The sequence below is a fragment of the Pithys albifrons genome, chromosome 17, assembly GCF_047495875.1.
Source record: "Pithys albifrons albifrons isolate INPA30051 chromosome 17, PitAlb_v1, whole genome shotgun sequence".
NCBI classification, from domain to species: Eukaryota; Metazoa; Chordata; class Aves; order Passeriformes; family Thamnophilidae; genus Pithys; species Pithys albifrons.
In genome coordinates this window covers 10,626,761-10,643,809 of record NC_092474.1, presented here as the reverse complement: position 1 = coordinate 10,643,809, position 17,049 = coordinate 10,626,761, and the positions used below count along the sequence as shown (strand labels likewise).

Here is a 17,049-nt window from a genome sequence, read left to right as displayed (position 1 = left end):
GAAACTGTTTATTCTGAAATATGTAGTTCAAGGGGCATTTGTTAAGATAACAACTGAACAAAAATGCTCTCTCAGTGCCTCCTGTAACCTGCTGTGCTCCGTCTCCATCGTGCTTCCCAAGGGCTGGAGCAAAGCAGAACTGCCCCTGTCAGAGCAGGAAGGGGCTGTAACCAAGTGCCTTCCCACGGGCCAGGCTGCTGAGTCACTGCAGCTGCTTTTCAGGAACAGTGGCCCAGTCCAAGAGCAGCTGCTGGCAGCAAGCAGACAAGCTCCATGCCCCTTGTCAGTGCTGCTGAAGGAAGGCACCGCTGGTAGGGTTTTACCTTTGGGCTTGGTCAAACTCCAGTGGCATCTTTCCTTCTCCTCAATTCAAAGTCTGCAACAAGCCAAAGGGTGCTGTTCTGGCAGGGGATGCACAGATGGGCCACAGTCCACACAGGTCTACAGAGAATTTTTCTTTTAAGCTTTAATACAAGGTAGCACAGTCTGCACCTTCTCATAATGAGGTATTTAAAACATTTTACAAAGGAATGGTATTCAAAGGCATTTAAAAATAAAACATTTCCCTTTTCTGAATCAAACATTAACACTAAAACCCCTGCTGCCAAGTGCTGCTCCCTGTTAGGCCCACAGCTATAAAGCAGATGGCTAGAAAACTTACTTGAATGGCTTGAATCCCCTGAGGTGGGGACGGGTGTTTCCCTGAACTGACCTTGCCTTGGTGCCACTTGGGAGACACTGCAGCAACCATCCCCTCCAAACCCCCTGAACTGCTAATAAAAGTTGTTACAAAACCTCTCTAATAGGGCCAGGCTCTGTAAGTAGTCTTGCTGCACAAACTGAGTGTGTATGGCAGAGGCTGGGCCAGGAGCCACACCATAACTTCAGGATCTTACAAAACAACTGCCTTGTCCTGCCCTTGGAGCCAGAGCTGCTCCACTGCCATCAGAGTGACCTCCACAGCTTGGCCACTCTGTCCTGACTCTGTAGCAAGCCAAGGGAATTCCAGAGAGGATCTCATCTATCCTCAGTGTTTAACCTGCTGTAACTGAAGGGCAGTTTGTTTTCTTTACTCCAACAACCATCTACTGCTGGCCCTTGGTCTCTCCTGATCTGTGTAAGTGGGCAGGAGGCACAGACAGACCCCCTGGACACCTGCAGCTGTGCCTGTGCATGTAGCACCACAGGGGAATGGAGACATGGCCTCAGCCCTGGAAGACCTGGATTTGTCAAGAGGTTGAGGAGAGCTTTTCCAAACTGACACTAGGGCTGAACATACGGCTCCTGGCCAAAGACATCCCCCAAATAGACTCTTCCTTGAAAAAAAGCCCTGATCCAGTAGCAGGATTCTGGACAGCGCTTCCAGCTCTCAGCTACTAAAGCAAAAAGGCAGGAACTATAATCTGAGTGTAGATATGTAGCTAAGTCTGACATGAAGCTCCCCTCAGTCCCTGCAGTACTGCTCCCTCCTGGGGTTCCAGGCTGAAACTTAAGAAACAGTGCACACCGTTAAACAGGAAAGGAACAGAAAAAGAGGAAGCCAAGACCACACTCTGGGCTATGGGATTTGTGGCCAGTTGTGAGCCTGGCCCATCATCCCCCCCAGCTCCTTGGCACAGCACGGAGACAGGTGGGAGGAAGCTGCAGGGTCCATCACATCAGTCCCCAGCCAGTCGTGCACTGAGTGGTGCCCCTCCAACAGACCGTGATGAACAGCCCATTGCTCTGTTCCTCTGCATCACCTTCCTCCAGCGTTCGTCGAAAAGAAAACAAAACAGAAATGAACACACGCCCCCCTGCACTCACAGTGGGAGGCTGGAGGCTCTGCTCAGCCTGCATGTCCTGCCCCAGCTGCTCAGGCCCCAGGAGTGCCTGCCTGCCCCACGAGCGGGCCCGTGCCCGTGTCCTCCACGGGGGTCTGGCTGGTGTGCACCACGATGGTGTTCTCGTCCACGAGCTCGCACGCGGCGTTGGTGAAGGCCGACAGCGGCAGCGTGATGCGCTGCATCTCACGCTCATACACCTGCTGCTCGTGCTTCTCCTTCAGGTCTTTCCCCCTGCACAGAAAAACAGGAAAATCTGTGTGCATGGGGTAGGTAGCACTGCTTGGAGGCAGAGTCTCAGTGAGGTGATACAGTAGAGAAGAAGGGACTCTGCTCTTCAAGGTAAACAGCCATTTCAGCTACATAAAGAGTCAGATATATTCCCTACTGTAAGCAGAGGACCTCACTGAGCATTTTTAAAAAACAGGCAGACAGGTGAAGTCTGTCCCTCCCTCAAACTGGCACTGGCATTGCTGCTGCTAAGTGGTGACTGTAAAGCCAGGCGTCCCCTCCAAACCACAGAGCTGCCATGTGTTTCCTTATCCCTTACAGTCCCCCAGCACTGCCTGGTGCAGGCCCAGGGGAGCAGCGACACAGTGCAGAGCCCACTGCTGTGGGGAAGGGCTTCTGTAACCTGCTTCATCTGAAACAAATACTGCAGGTGGTGACAGCTTCTGCTTTTTCTTACAGCAAATTAAGCTGTCCCTGAAAGCATTAAAGCTGACTTCAGAGCTGGCCCTGCAGCTAAAGCCTCACTCCACAACCAGCTCTCAAACGTACCTCAGCCTCCAGCCTGTTGCCAAGGGAAGGAACACCTCTGTATTTTGTGCTGAGGAAGAACTGCCTTACTTTAAAAATGGATTTGACATTAATAGCATGTTGTCTCCAGAAAAGCTACGTACACCCAAAGCTACTAAACCCATTAAGGTTTCTCACCACACCTACCCAAACCCGCCAGCTTGCACATGCAATTTTGAGATCAAGGCAAGGATGGAGACAGTAAACCTGCACTGCAGCCCTGCTGCAAGGTCTGTGGCTGGAGAAGCCAAGCTGCATTTGGACAAAGCCCAACACTGCTCTATTGCTTCTTGCAGCCGAAGACAGCAGTGAGGTGGGACAGGCACTGCTCGCTCCTCCCAGGGCTCGTGATCCCAACCAGGCAGAGCTGCTGGGGTTTCCTGTCAGCATTTTGGCTGCTTTTCAAAGCTGCCTACGAGTGTGCAGCAGTGGCTGCTGTCCCTGCCAACACACAAGACAGCATTCTCTGAAGTGACACCTCAAATCAGATTCCTTGACAAGCAGCGCTCTGTGTTTTGCCCCTTATGTAACACTCCTCCCTCTGTTTTTTTTTCTGTCGGCATTTATTATAAACACTTACATAAGGACATGTCCCAGCTTGGGAAAGGGCTCCTTCTGCTTGGTTGTGTCAGACTGCTGTCAAACAGCCAAAACACAGAACAAACCCTCCCAGAGGAGGGAGCCTGGGCCCTCACTTGCTGCAGTGACAATCACTGCTATTTGTTAATCCTGCCCTCTCTCTTACTAAGCTGCTACTGCCACTTCCCTCAAACGCTGCTGACCTACAGGAACATTTCCATCCAACACAGTGAAGTAGGTGAACAAACAAGAATCAAAATTGACCTAAAAGTATACAGGAGCTTTGGCAAAAGGAACTTGGACCAAAATAGTGCTACTTTGTATTCAGATTCATAGGATACAATGCATGAGTGGCAAAAAAAGGCCAATTGTCTTTCTTCTACAGCTAGACTAGAGAAATCAGGGGAACAGGTTGCTTACTAGAAGGATTGTTCTTTTTCTGATCACAAAAGAGATTTCCTGTGAGGGCACGTGGGATCTGCTCTCTCCAGCCCTTGCATGAATTCTAGCTCCCCATAACACATCTGAGAAAGCCACATCAAGGCACAGATGCACACACAAAAATGCAAAGAATAAAGAGGGCAATTTGAAAGTTTAAATGGGACAGAAAACCACACTGATGGATGAAATGGAAATTGGGATTAACTCTTCAATAATTGTGTCCTCAGTGGCACAGGCAAAACTCTTGCTCAATGTTCCATAACTGATCATACGCTTCTGTCCCTTTTCCTTGGGATCTGAGTAGGTCTGCAGGTGCTCAGACATTCCTGCTCTCTATACACCAGCTTTTAGACAAAGAACAACAGCCACTCACCTCTTATAGATGTATCCCAGGACAATGCCAGCTCCAATGGCAATGATTATCACCATCATGATCAGCCCCAGCACATACCCTGTGAAAAGAAAGGAGACAAAATTAGTGGCAGTAGATCCAGCTATAACGTTGCTTTCCGAGCCTAAAAACAAATCCATCCTGCCAGAATTACAGGAGTGGATCCATCACAAGATCCTGGGTTTGTACCTAGTGTCCCTAAGTCCTTCTTCTCTTTGGAGTTCATCTGCACTCTCTGACTGATCCCAATGATGGGCTGCACTGCGGCTGCCTCGCTCCGGGAGGGCAAGGTATCAGCTGGTTGAAACACCTGGCCATCCACCTGAGAAGCACCAACCTCTGCTGTAGGGACTGGGGCTGTGGTAGCTGTAGCATCTGTTGAGAGGAAAAAAACATATATATATATATATATATATAAAACATACTAAGCACTGATGAGTACTTCAGAATAACACGTGCCTTGTGAGCAGGACAGATCTGCACAGGTATCACTGAACTGCCTTCAAAGCACACTGACAAACACTTGTTCCCTCTTAAGTTGTTGCCAAAAGTCCTCCCGAAGTAGACAAGAAATGTACTCTCCTCCCCTCAGTTTCCTTTGACATGAAAGCATTTAACTAAGAGTCCAAGGCACCACCACAGATGAGGCAGAAGTCAGAGTGTGGAATGAAAGCCAAGTTCGGGGCACGAGTCCAGGGGATGCACAATGACTTCATTTAATGTATAGATCAATACAGAGGCTGCAGCTTCAATCATGCTGAACAGACGTGAACAAGATTATGAGAATCTCCATCCCCAATCTCCCAGGAGCCTATTTATCTCTCTTTTGCCTCAATCTTCCTGACACAGGAAGGTTTGACAGAAGGAGACTCCAGCTGGTGTGAAAACAACATGGGGATATTCTTCTCCCCCAGCCCCTCTTTGCAAACTCCTTTGGCACGTTGGAGAGGCTAAGTCAGAGCAGCTCTCCAGGCAGCACAGCCACTGATCACTGTAAGGGCAGCAAGTTCCTGCTCAGTCAGGGCCCAAGGATGGATACTCACAGCACAGGTCCCTTCCCAAACCTGTTGTTTATCAATGCTGGTTCTTATCAACTGCACTGAAAGATTTTCATGGTAGAACCTTCCTTCATGACACAGTCCAAATGGAAGCCATAGCCCAGTAGAAGCTGTGACAGTGTAATGCAGGTATCTATCACCTGTTCTACAGAAAAATCTGCTGTTGGAAATGCTATGCACTGTCTACATCCACACTTGAAAACTCCACCTGGATTTTGCCCCACAGCTGGCAGTAACTCCATGTGGATGTGCTGTCTGCAGCCATTTTGAGTCCTCAGTGGAATGTGAAATGGAAGTACAGAAGGGGGTTAGAGACAGGAAATCAGGGTCTCCTGCACTGCACAGTAACTTCAGGTAGGGACGCCCAGGCAGCTGAACTAAAGGAGCTGCTGGACATGACTACAATGAAAAGGTGCCCACTCTGAGGCACAAAAAGAGTCAAACCCATTAGACATGCAAGTGGCTGAAAGGGCAGGTAACTCTCCTGATCCCAAAGCTGCAGGACTGTTTTGGGTAAGGCTCCTTGCAGCAGAACATTTGCTTCATCTTTAGGGAAAAGCAGGCAAAAAACCAGCAAAGTGAAGAAAAGGGGAGGGTGAACATGTGTGGGAAAAGTACTTACACGTGAGGACAGCAATCCCAAGGGACAGCAGTGTGCGTAAATCTTGCAGGGCTCAGAAATTAGTAAACAGTTCAAAAAACCCCAAGTGGTTACTCTGGCGTCAGACAATACTGACATCTCGTCTCTCTGAAACACACTTCAGCTACAGCTCTCTTGGCAAACTGCTCCCGTTGTGATTACCCAGGAGGAATCCGGTCCTTGGGGTTTTCCATTTCTTAGTGTCCCTCCTTAAATTCTCATTTGGTCCAAGTTCTTTCCCCCACCTGTACTCAAACTGCCACTAGGAATCGTTTAGCAGCAGGAAACATATTTAGTCGGCTGTAACATGCCTCAGAGTGAGAGTCTACTAACACTTCTGCAGTTCTTAGGTGTCTAACCTCAGCCTTCTGCAACGCACTAAAGAGACCCACGGTGCCCAGTGAACTGTGGGGGAGCGGGGACTTTTCAGAGGCCGTTTCTGGCACTAATGGCAAAGCTGTCAGGGCGGAGCACAGCACGGCACAGCTGGGCGGCAGATGTGCACACCCGGGCGAGGGCCGGAGAGGAGCCCCGGGCACGACGTGTTCCCGGGGGAGGTGCTGCCCTAGCCCGGGCTTGTTTGTGCGCAGGAAGGACCCCACCCTGGCGCCGAAGGCAGCGGGAGGCGGCCCGGGGGTTGCCCGGGGACCCCGGAGCGCCTTGGATGGAGCCCCAGGGCGGCGCAGCTGTTGCGGTCCCCGCGGGCTGTGCGGGGCCCCGGGCCGGCAGCACCCCTTGCTGCCCCGGCACCCCCCGGGCCGCCTCCCCCGGCCCCAGACCCACCTGCCGGGGCCGCTCTGCGCGCTCAGCCGGAGCCCGCTCGCCACTGGCGCGGTAGGACGCGGAGGCACCGTGCGGAGAGCAGAGCCCAGCCGGGCCGGGCCGGGCACCGCCGCGCCGCTCCCCGCCTTCCTCACCGGGGTCTCCCCCTCCCCAGCCCGGCCTTTGTCCCCCACAAAAGGCCGGCGCTCCCCTCACACTCACCCTCGGCGCCGCGGGCGGGCGGCAGCGGCGGCAGCAGCAGCAGCAGAGGCAGCAGCAGCGGCAGAGCCGAGCGCAGCGCCCGCCGCGGGCCCCCGGGCAGCATCCTCGGTGCGGAGCGGAGCGGAGGGCGAGCAGGCGCCGCCAGCCCAGCCGCGCAGCTCGGCGAGCCCTGCCCGGCGCTCCCTCCCGGTAAACAACGCCGGGCTGCGCTTCCCCCCCCGCCCGCAGCCGCCGCCGGGTCCTAACGCTGCCGCCGCCGCCGCCCGCCCCCCGCAGCCAAGGGGCGGCCGCCGCGGGGCAGGGCTGGGCTCGGGGCAGCCGGAACCTGCCGCTGGAACCCGCAACTGGGAATCCGCAACTGGGAACCCGCAACTGGGAACCCGCAACTGGGAACCCGCAAATGGGAACCTTCCGCCGGGAACCCTCAACTGGCAACCTGCCGCCGCACAGGGTGCTCAGCCCCGGGACCCAGCGCTGCGCGGGGTGCTTGGGACAGCGGGGCGCTTTTGTGGGGCAGGAACACAGGGAAGCGCTGCCGAGGCGCAGCTCCGTCCCTGGTCTTGTCTCCTACAGGCGCAGAAAAGTCCTGGGCCAGAAGAGGAGACTTCCCACGCGGAACCGTGCTTGAAACGCTGCCTGTGGCAGGAAAAGTGTTTGTGTTCAGGGACCTAAAACTGGTCTCTTCACTAGAGAACTCCTTCGAAGGACTAAATCCTCCTGCCCCGATTCTCTCTATGGGTTCCTTTTGCACCAGAGAACAGACCTTTGCAGGGAGTACACACTGCACCTCTACATCAAAGGTTTACATTCTCACCTCTGCACCTCCACATTAAAGGTTTACATTCTCACCTCGGCTAATCCATTGCTTTCGTTTGACTCCAAATCCCCTTAGAGCTGTGCCTGCTTACAGTAAAAGCGAGGTAAACAGCATGGAAATGCTTTAGAGTAGTTCTACTGCAGGCACCCAGCCGTTGTGATAAAGCCTCTGCAGACATTTCAAATGGGTTACAATAGATACTTCTGTTTCTGAACACACCAGTGACTGTACACAAGCATCTGGAGTCCTCAGCAGTGCTTCTATTTCACACCAGTGAAAAACAAGGCACTGAATACTTGGTGCTTTTGGACAAGGAGCTCGCAAAGGCAGCCTGGGCCAACTGATGGGTTTGTAGCCAAGGCACAGGCCTTGCAGCACAAGGTGCTATTTCTGGCTTTCCCACAGAGTTCCTCCTGACCTTGGCTGATCTGCCTGCCTGCCTGCCTCACTTCTTTGTGCTCTCCCTTCCTTTCTGTTACATGAGGTACAGTCAAACCTTCCTCCTCAGAAAAGGACAGGGAAGTTCCCTTTTTTAAAGTGCTTTGAAATCACTTGGAAGCCATTGAACACACAAAAGGTATTTCTATGCTAGGAAGCTGCATGTTGCACTCAGTGTTTTATCAATCGCTCTTTGGGGCAGTGCTGGTTTGGAGCAGTGGTCTTTCCCTTCCCTTCCCAGGGGTTTCCATCCTGGCAGAGCTCTCTGTCAGGCTGCTACAGGTACTTGTGTAACAAGTTGGCTCAAGGTTATGACCCACCCCAACTTTTGCCCCTTTTTCACCAGATCACGAACAGGTTAACTGCTGCCTCCAGACCCCAGTGGAGCCACAGAAACACAGATGTATCAGCATGACACATGGGTGGATGAGGAAAACAGGTCAATTAAGCAGCACCATCAGAGTATGAAACTATAGGCCTTAGAACACACTTATGTGTGATTCATGCCTTAACAATATGATTCACCACTACAGAAAATTTAGTAATGTCAGATTAAAAAAACTGTGGCCAGCTTGTAAAAAACCAAACCAATAAACCAAAAACCAGCTGTGTGTGCCAGTCCTGACCAACGTCACCAGCTAAGATGCTGCCTTTGTGGCAGTGTGCTCACTGTCTGCACAGACACCCCGGTATTGCATTCCTGATGCTCTCCAGTTACTCTCTGTGAAGGCAAGGCTAACTGGAGTCAGCAAGAATTGCTAATAAGGGCTATTGAATCAAGCCTTCTGTTTGTAATAGCTCTTCATCACAGATTTTATGGGACAGATTCCATTCAGCAGAAGCTGCAGGGCCACACATGCATCCAGAGGCACTGCCTGTCCAAAACAGTCTGCAGAGGGCTGCCAACCTGCACAATTAATTTCTTTTTGCTCATTTCATGAGACTAACTAATGCTTCTATGCCATCTAGCACAAAAAGCCCTTCCTCCTGTCCATACTGATCCAGGAACTGCACTAATCTCTGTGGAAACAAATCTCAGACCTTCCCTGCTCTCCTGCCATGTAACAAGATAAATTTGCACTTCTCATTACACCCAGCCAAGTTCCAGAAAACAATTTGAGTTTCTAGTCCGCAGAAGGACAATGGGGAATCTGGGAGAAATGCAAAAACCTTCACATTAATGGTAAAGATCAAAGTCTTTTCCACAACTGACTTCTAAGCATAATTTTTTCTTTCATCTCCAGCTTTCTCCAGGATGAGGGAAGATTTATGCCTGGCAGTTTCACAGAGTTAAGTTTAATAGGATGCCAGGTGGCAGCTGTCAAAGGCAGATTCAATTGCTCTTTCTGCTGCTTGGGAATGGGTTTGCTCTTCTTGCTGCACTTTCAGAGATTAAACGTGACATTATTTCCCAGGACTTGGTTTTAAACTACCCAAACTACAGGTGAGCTGATAGCTCTGCAGCTACATCCTCCCATGGTGGAATTTACACCTGGAATTCTGTAGGTATATACATGTACATGTGTTACAGCACATCCCCACATCCACAAACACTTCACAGGAGAATATATACACTATTTTTAGGAACAAAGGATATTAAGCATCCTCCCTAAACTCAGTGTGAACCAGTTTCAGCTGTGAGCTGGTACCTTTCTGCTGTTTACTTTATGCAGGTTCCAGAATGAACAATGTCTGCTTTTTCTCTCTCTCCTGTCTGTCAGCTGCTCTTTCTTGTTTGTTTGTTCTACTTTTTCACCTGTGGAAAAATTCAAAGTGTACTGAGACTTTTCATAAAGAAAAAAGAATAAATAAAAGGAATCTCACATAGAGCACAGCACACTCTGCCAGTGGAGGCAGCCCCACAGGTACAGCTCTGGAATGGCTCTGCAAGAAGCCACCAAGCTCACCCTCCTTCTCTGGCCACAGCCAAGTGTGCTCAGATCTCTCCTGGCAAAAGTTCATCTAAGCTCCTGTGCAGGAACTAACACACTGTATTATTTAATCTTACTAAATAAGACACTGGCAGGAGTAAGCAAAATGAGTTTCTAATCTGAGTAATCTTTCCTAGCCAAATTAACATGGGCTGCTTAAAATGGAAAAAGTTGACCACTGGCCTCCTTGTAACAGAACATATGTCATGTTCCCATAAGTTCCCCTTCCTAATTCCTAGGCAACCAAAGTAATTATTCCAATTTTTCCTCAAAACTAGTTTTTATAAACTGTTTTCCCCTTCCTTCATAAATTGCAATGCTCAAGAATAAAGTACATTCTGAGACCTCACCTACCATGAACAGATCATTAGAGCAATTTGTGCCTAAAGCACCGAGTATCACTAAACACTATTAAGTACTTGCAACCCCAACAAAAGCAGGGGGTTTATTCCTTTGTTGCCTCTGCCTTGGTCATGAAAACAGCTGTGGGTCTCACCTGTAAAAAGCTTCCTGTAAGCAACAGTGTAGGAGTCAGGAACAAGCATGTGCCATTTCTAGTGCAGAAACAATTTGAATGTAAGGAAAAGACATCAGGGCTGCACCAAAAGGATCAGATGCTGAGTTTATGAAACTGAGCTGAGCATAACCCAAAGCCAAGGCAGAGGCAGTGACTGCAGAGGGGTCGGTGTGGAGCAGCAGGGGTAGCTGATGGCTCTGTTGCATGGCCCTGCTGACATGCTCAAGGAGAGGCTCTCCCTCCCCCTTCAGTCTGACAGCATGAGCTATTGCTCAGTAAATGCCAGCCACAGCCTCCAAGGACTAACAAGGAAGTCTGCAGAAGCAAAACAACCATATGTGATATTTGAACTGGTTCAGACTGGTTCGGGGTTTGCTCCACTAACTCTGAGTGCTTTCTTAGATGAGCTTTCTGTGTGGGCTGTAATGAAAGGACAGAGGCCTGGGCAGGGCAATGTGGGGCCCATTGTTTACTGGGGAGAAGCACCACAGCTACACTTTACAGCGTTAAGAGATCAGCACTGAACACTGACTTCAGAAATGGCCCACACAGTCCTCTCCAGCAGTAACACTTCTTTGTGCTTTCTGTCACAAGCTGCCAGTGCCTTTCCACAGCTCTCTCTGTGAGTTTGAAGGGCCCAAGTGGCCACAGACACTTGTGTTCACACTGGCCCACTGTGGCACTGGGAAGGGCTCCCCATGGATCATGGCCCTGCAGCGTTCCCATCCTGGATCACAGACTGTACCTGCGACCCAGCTGGGGTGTCTCCCAGCCACAAAACCATAGGAATATTGTTAGGAATTAGGTACAGCTGAATAAGGACGTGTCAGTCCCCAGTTGCACTGGGTTGTACTGGGTTTGTCTGTTGGATTGTTTGTTTCCCCCCACAGATGCAGCCTGTTTTTGACACAAAACAGAGCCTGCATTTCTAAGGGTGGAGGAAGGGAAGCTATTTTGAAAGATACTGTTTTCTACTCAGAGAACATGTTGGTCTGAGCCAAGAACAGGAGCCTTAGTCTAAATTCTTCAACTGATCTTTGCTTGACCTTAGGCAAGCTTCTGCCTTGGTTTCCCATGGTAATGCTACTTGTGTCACAGAGGCAGAAATTATTATTAAATATCTGCAAATTACTTTGAAAACCTCACACAGACAATACCTACCTTATGAAATGCTATTCTAGGGGAAGGAATCCTCAAATGGATAGGCATGCAAGGTCTTGAGATGTTCTAAAGTTCTACACATGTAGTGCTGACTTAGATGAAAAGTACTAAGAATTAATGCAGAAAGAGAAATAGGACAATGTGTTGTTTAGCTGTTTTTTAAGGTATAAAGGTACCTTTTTAGTTTTCTTGTTTCTCAGTCCACTGCTATCCCCAGCAGTACCTGGCAAAGCTAAGCAGACTAATAAACCAACGTTCCCTCTTGTTAGAAAATGCCTTTCTAAAAATAGTTATTTATCTTGCACATGAGAAACATGAAAAGACAGCACCAAAACATCTGGAGATTTGAGTCAGAAGGAATAAAAACTTCTGTTTTGATATCTGTTCAAATTAACCTCCAGTGAATTGGATGGGATTGTTAATACTTTCTACCAACCCTTCCCTCACCATGGAATCTGTTTTCTCAGTCAAAGAGGTGATAGCTCAAAAATCTGCTGCTTAAACTCCAATATCATGGAATATTATCAAAGTAAGAGATTCCATTGTGGAAACCATGAGGTTGGAGTTGCACTTCAATATGCAAAACTCCCAGTTTATGTGGAAAATACACCATGTCTAAATAGTACAACCATTATAAGCAAGTGACCCATATCCCAGACCAACAGAAGGGCAGTAAGGCTGTAGACTTGTACACATGAAAAGCCCCTCAACATGTTTTCTTACCTCTCTGGGGTTTGGGGACGAGGACTGGAGTCATAATGTAAGAGCAGAAGCAGAGACTCATTTTGTAATGGGTCTCTCTGTAATTCAACACGTGAGCAGAGCAGCAGAGACCAAACCTTGCAGCAGAGCTACTACTGTTTCCTCATAAAGAGCAGGATTCGCAGACATTTACAATGCAGAACTCTCACCTCTGGAATTTATTTTCTTAGCTGACCTGAAAGCAGATAAAACCATTGGCACACAGGTACTGAGAGACCTCTCTCCACAGGTGTTTGCCCGAAGGCTGTGGGAGAAGTTGTTTATTTTGGGAAGTTCCCTTTCTTTCCTGTGCAGAAAGGCAAACCTCTTTATTCTCTCTGGGTGACACACATGCCATAGGCATGCAGAGAGAGCCTGTTGCATGACTGGCATATGCATGTGGACTGTTTTACCTCTGTTTGCAAAAGCAAACACTCTGTTCCCCAACTATGACTACAGGACAGGGCAAAACTCTGCTCTTATTTTGGTCTTTCTGGTTTCTCTTTCAGAAAGTTACAGGTCCAGCTGGCAACACCACAAGGATGTCAAAAGCCAGGGAGAAACAAAGGCTTAGTAAAGTTTCACCTTATTTCTTGCACTTGTTTCTTTGGAGTGTAATGGTGTAGAGTTGAACCCTGTGCATGGGACTGATGCTGCAGCACCTGAGGTGGGCAGGGCAGAAGCAAAGGTGTGTCTATATGTCCTGTCTCAGTTTTATGTCATTGCCATTCAATGAGGACAATATTGAATTTCACAGATTCAGCTACTTGTTACTCCATCCACTTATGCTAAAACAAGAAACCTCAGTGCACAGTGCCAGAGAAAGGATTTTTCTAGTCAAAATGAGGCCATCGTGATACACAGTGTTGCAGCTCTGGATTTTCACACAGAGCTGGGGAGATGTGCCAAGGCAGGAACTGTCTCTGAAGAGAGGAAGATTTTGAGATATGAGAAGTACAGGCCATCTCTCAGTGCCCTCATGGTCTCTACTCTCCATCTCCAGGAAATGAATGCATGCAGCCTGCAGAGTTTAATTCTCTTTTGGTTTATTACTATTTAAAAATCAGGTTTTGTATCCCCTTCTACAGAGGCTTCACCTTCCAACAGAACATACAAAAAATACACACAATAGAAAAAAAAAGATAGGTAGGTAAGTTGCTTTATACAAACAGGTCCCTAAGAACCCAAAAAGGCTAAAACAGGCTCGGTTTCAATAGAAGCAGGCCCATAAATAGGCAAGAGACTTCATTCAAGTAGGGAAAGAGTCATCCATCCTCACCTAAGATCCTTTCTTGCTCACACTGAAGACAATGGGAGGATGCCCAACTTCAGTAGAAGCAGGATTGGGATTCATCAGAGCCAATGGCAAACTTTTCTGCTCCTTCCCTTCCAAGGCACTGTCTCTTCCATATGGTGTGCAGCCAGGGAAAAAAAGCCAGTTTTCCTGGCTCATCTCACACTCATGTTTCAGTTGTTCACTCTACAGGACATCTGAGAACAGCCTTTTATTGTCTTACTCTGGTATGTGCACTAATTGCAGCAAACTTTCAGATTACAGCAGTACCAGAGAGAAATCCTGAGCCCAAGAGCAAGGCTTGGTTGATTCCTTGAGAGCCAGCAGTCAGTCTGACAGCTTTGCAGAGGGCATGTAAGAATTGCCTGGAGAAGGCACCAGTTTGTGGACACAGCAGCCAAAAGCAATTAGCAAGCATGAGAGTGATTTATTACAGAATCACTTACCCAAGGTCACTCTGTGACTGCAGGATGCTCAAGAGCAATTATGGCTGCCAGTGGCTGCATGGAGTGTCCCCATGGCCCACATGGACACCAGGAGGTGTGAGGGAGTCACTGAAACACCAGTGAGGGACTAGTTACCTCCTTCCTTCAGCACACCTCAGCTCAGAGCACCTCCAGGTCTCCAAAATTCCAGGACAAGCAGAGAGGCTGCCCGGGAAAAGCTTCATTCACATAAACCCTGAGAGCAGATCAATAGTGCCAGGCAGCCTTTAAATGAATTTAAATATCTCACCTTTCAGGAACAATGTGGCCAAATGTTTAACTTTGCATTACACCCGAAGTCAGGGAGGCCCAACATCTGTAGCAGAGTTCAGCAGCACAGTCGTGCAGCACAATTTGGCATGTCAATCAAACATTGGCACCTTCTCACCCAAGGGTTATCATCATCTCATCTCACAGACAGGAACAAAACACAGGAAGAGGCTGGAGATGACACAGGGTGTTAATTCTTTACAAACAAGTAGTCACTGCCTGCTACCACAGAGCTCCCAGCTGTGGTTTTCCACTGACACTCCAGAACCATTCCAGCCATCACCACAACCCCTGGCAGCCAGGGCTCCTGCTCCAGCTCTGCATCGCTCTGCACTTATGTCACATCACTATTTTTAAGTGGTTGGTTTGTTGTTTTTTTTTCTTTTTAGCCAAACAGTTCCCTGGTGCTTTAGAGCTCCCAGTTATTATTTGCAGAGCTGTGCCCAGCTGGGCAGGCACCCCCCTGGCACAGGAGTGTGAGGAGGGTGAGGGGGGCAGGCAGGGCACCGTCCCTGGCAGTACCTGTGGCTCAGGAGCACTGCCTGCCTCCCTCCTGCTCCCTCCCTCCCTCCAGGTCCGGACAGCACTCCGGCACATGCTGCCTCCTCCCAGGGACAGGGAGCTGCAGCACTCTGGGCTGGAAGCCAAAGCTGTTCCCAAAGGCTCACTCACAACAGCTGAAGGATCTTGTTTTGAAAAGGATTTTCAGGATAAAAAACTGTGACTCTCTCAGGAAAACCGTGGGATCTTCCAGAATGTGTTTTAGGTTTTCCTGTTGCTTTTTTCCCCTCTCTTTGCTCATTTGTTTTGTCTCTCAGGGTGGAACTGGGAGCATAAGCTCAGAGATTCACTGTGAGCTCATGTTCTGTTCAGTTAAAAGTCAGGTATTGTGCCCAGGCAAAAAGTGAACAGTACAAAGGTGGCTTAAATTACATTTAGATATTGATAATGCTGTTAAGGTATGATAATGCTGGAAAGGCCAGCACATTCCATGGTTCTGTTTGGCACTTGCTCTCAGAGTTTCTGCCACGCTGAACAATTGAAAATATCTGATTGTTTTTGTGGGTGGTAAAGAAAAGCCTTTCCTGTTCCTTTATTTAGAATTTTGGTGGCTGTTTTTCACCTTGTCCATTTCTCTCATGAAACCCAAAGAGAGCCCTCGCTCTCCATTCATTCTTCCAACACTGAAGTCTGGAGTTCCTTTGAAGTTTACTTTGGCATCTACTTCCTCAAGCAAGCACCTTAAAAAAAATTAAAGCTGAAAGTGGTACCCCACTCCCGACTCAAGACATAAATTCAGATACTGATTTCTAGGAACAAAGATTTAGTGAAAAAACAAGACACTAAAGTTACAACAGAGCCTACAAAATCTAGGTTAGCTTTCATACTAGCAATTCAATTAGTTGAGTTAGATAGACATTCAGTTACACAGCTCTTCTATTCAAGTCATTCCTTACTGCTGACAGCAGTTGAGGGAGGAACAATAATTTCAGGGAATACATGGGAAATAACAAATATTCCCTAAGTCACTGGCACTCAAACAGGTCTAAAATTGTGACTGGGCATTTACGATTATTCAAAAGATTGGTAGGAAGACCAACTCCACACCATCTTGGCTTTAAAAAACAAACAAATCATCCCCCCAACATATAATATTTTGCCCTACTATAATTAAGGCACTGGATTGAGAGAAGGAAAAATCTGTGTTCAATTTCTGGTTCTGCTATCAATTTCCCACATCATCTTGGGCAAATCACTCAGGATTGAGAGCTCACATGCACCACATTACCATGCACCAGGTGAGCCCCAACAGTAACTTGTCTGCAGACATTTAAGACATGACAAATGCAAGGTCATGTCACCTAATTTAACTCAGTACAGAACAAATTTATATCAAATTGTTTCACTTTGCATTTGTTGTGGATTAACAAAGATCAAATCAGGCAACAAAAGCAGCCTGATAAATCTGTGCCCCTACATTTAACACAACACTTAAGCATGCAAATGATTTTTAGTCCTTCATCTCTCTTTCACTCATTCACCTATAAGCATCTATTCCTTTTGTATCTGTCTTTAATGTTTAATTATGAATGACTGAAGATGTTTTCATCACACCTAATACAGAAGGCTCTGAGCCTCAGATGAGAGGTTATGTGACTCATAATACAAATACTACAACTCTGATTATCTAAATTTGTATGAACGGAAGTTCCCTTCTTGGCAGAGAAGTGCACTGGCTCCAACATTGGATTGCAGTCCCACCAAAGGGGATGACAAGGAAAAGGGGGGGCCCAAAATCAGAACTATCACCTACACATATCAGTGTCAATTAAAAATAAAATGCAACAGCAATAAGTGAGGCTGCAGCTCAGGGGATGTGAGCTGAGTTTGCTGTTTGGATCTCTCTCCTGTTCTATGAGAAACAGACATTTCCCAAAGCACAGAATTTGCATGTAGATTAAATTACTGTCCAGAATGGACCAGCATGCCCCCAAAAAAGCAAAGAGCACTGAGAACACACCACAGCTAAAGATCTGCCCAACCTCCTGCTGGCACTTGCCTGCATCAGCCTCTTGTGCTGGTACAAATCTCTCCCACGTACACCAGGATGATCTAGAACTGTCATTTCAGGACTGTAAACTTCCTGCCTAATTGTTTTCCTGTCCACTAGACTGAGAAGT

The 17,049-nt window shown here is 48.2% G+C and overlaps 1 protein-coding gene across 1 annotated transcript; it reads right to left on the bottom strand.

Annotated features, from left to right (window-relative positions):
• Positions 1-442: 442 nt before the first annotated feature.
• Positions 443-7,134, bottom strand: PIK3IP1 (phosphoinositide-3-kinase interacting protein 1). The gene is made up of 4 exons (XM_071572217.1): positions 6,715-7,134; positions 4,222-4,407; positions 4,015-4,093; positions 443-2,057 (listed from the first exon to the last, which is right to left on the bottom strand). Exons 1-4 carry the CDS (start codon positions 6,815-6,817, stop codon positions 1,856-1,858), a joined length of 570 nt encoding a protein of 189 aa, XP_071428318.1. The 5' UTR covers positions 6,818-7,134; the 3' UTR covers positions 443-1,855.
• Positions 7,135-17,049: the final 9,915 nt, after the last annotated feature.

Coding starts and splice junctions, on each gene's coding strand:
- PIK3IP1 (XM_071572217.1), bottom strand. CDS start 6,817: ATGCTGCCCGGGGGCCCGCGGCGGGCGCTGCGCTCGGCTCTGCCGCTG. Junction 4,094..4,221: donor GAAGGACTTAGGGACACTAG/GTACAAACCCAG, acceptor TTCTTTTCACAG/GGTATGTGCTGGGGCTGATC. Junction 2,058..4,014: donor CTGGGATACATCTATAAGAG/GTGAGTGGCTGT, acceptor TTTTCTGTGCAG/GGGGAAAGACCTGAAGGAGA.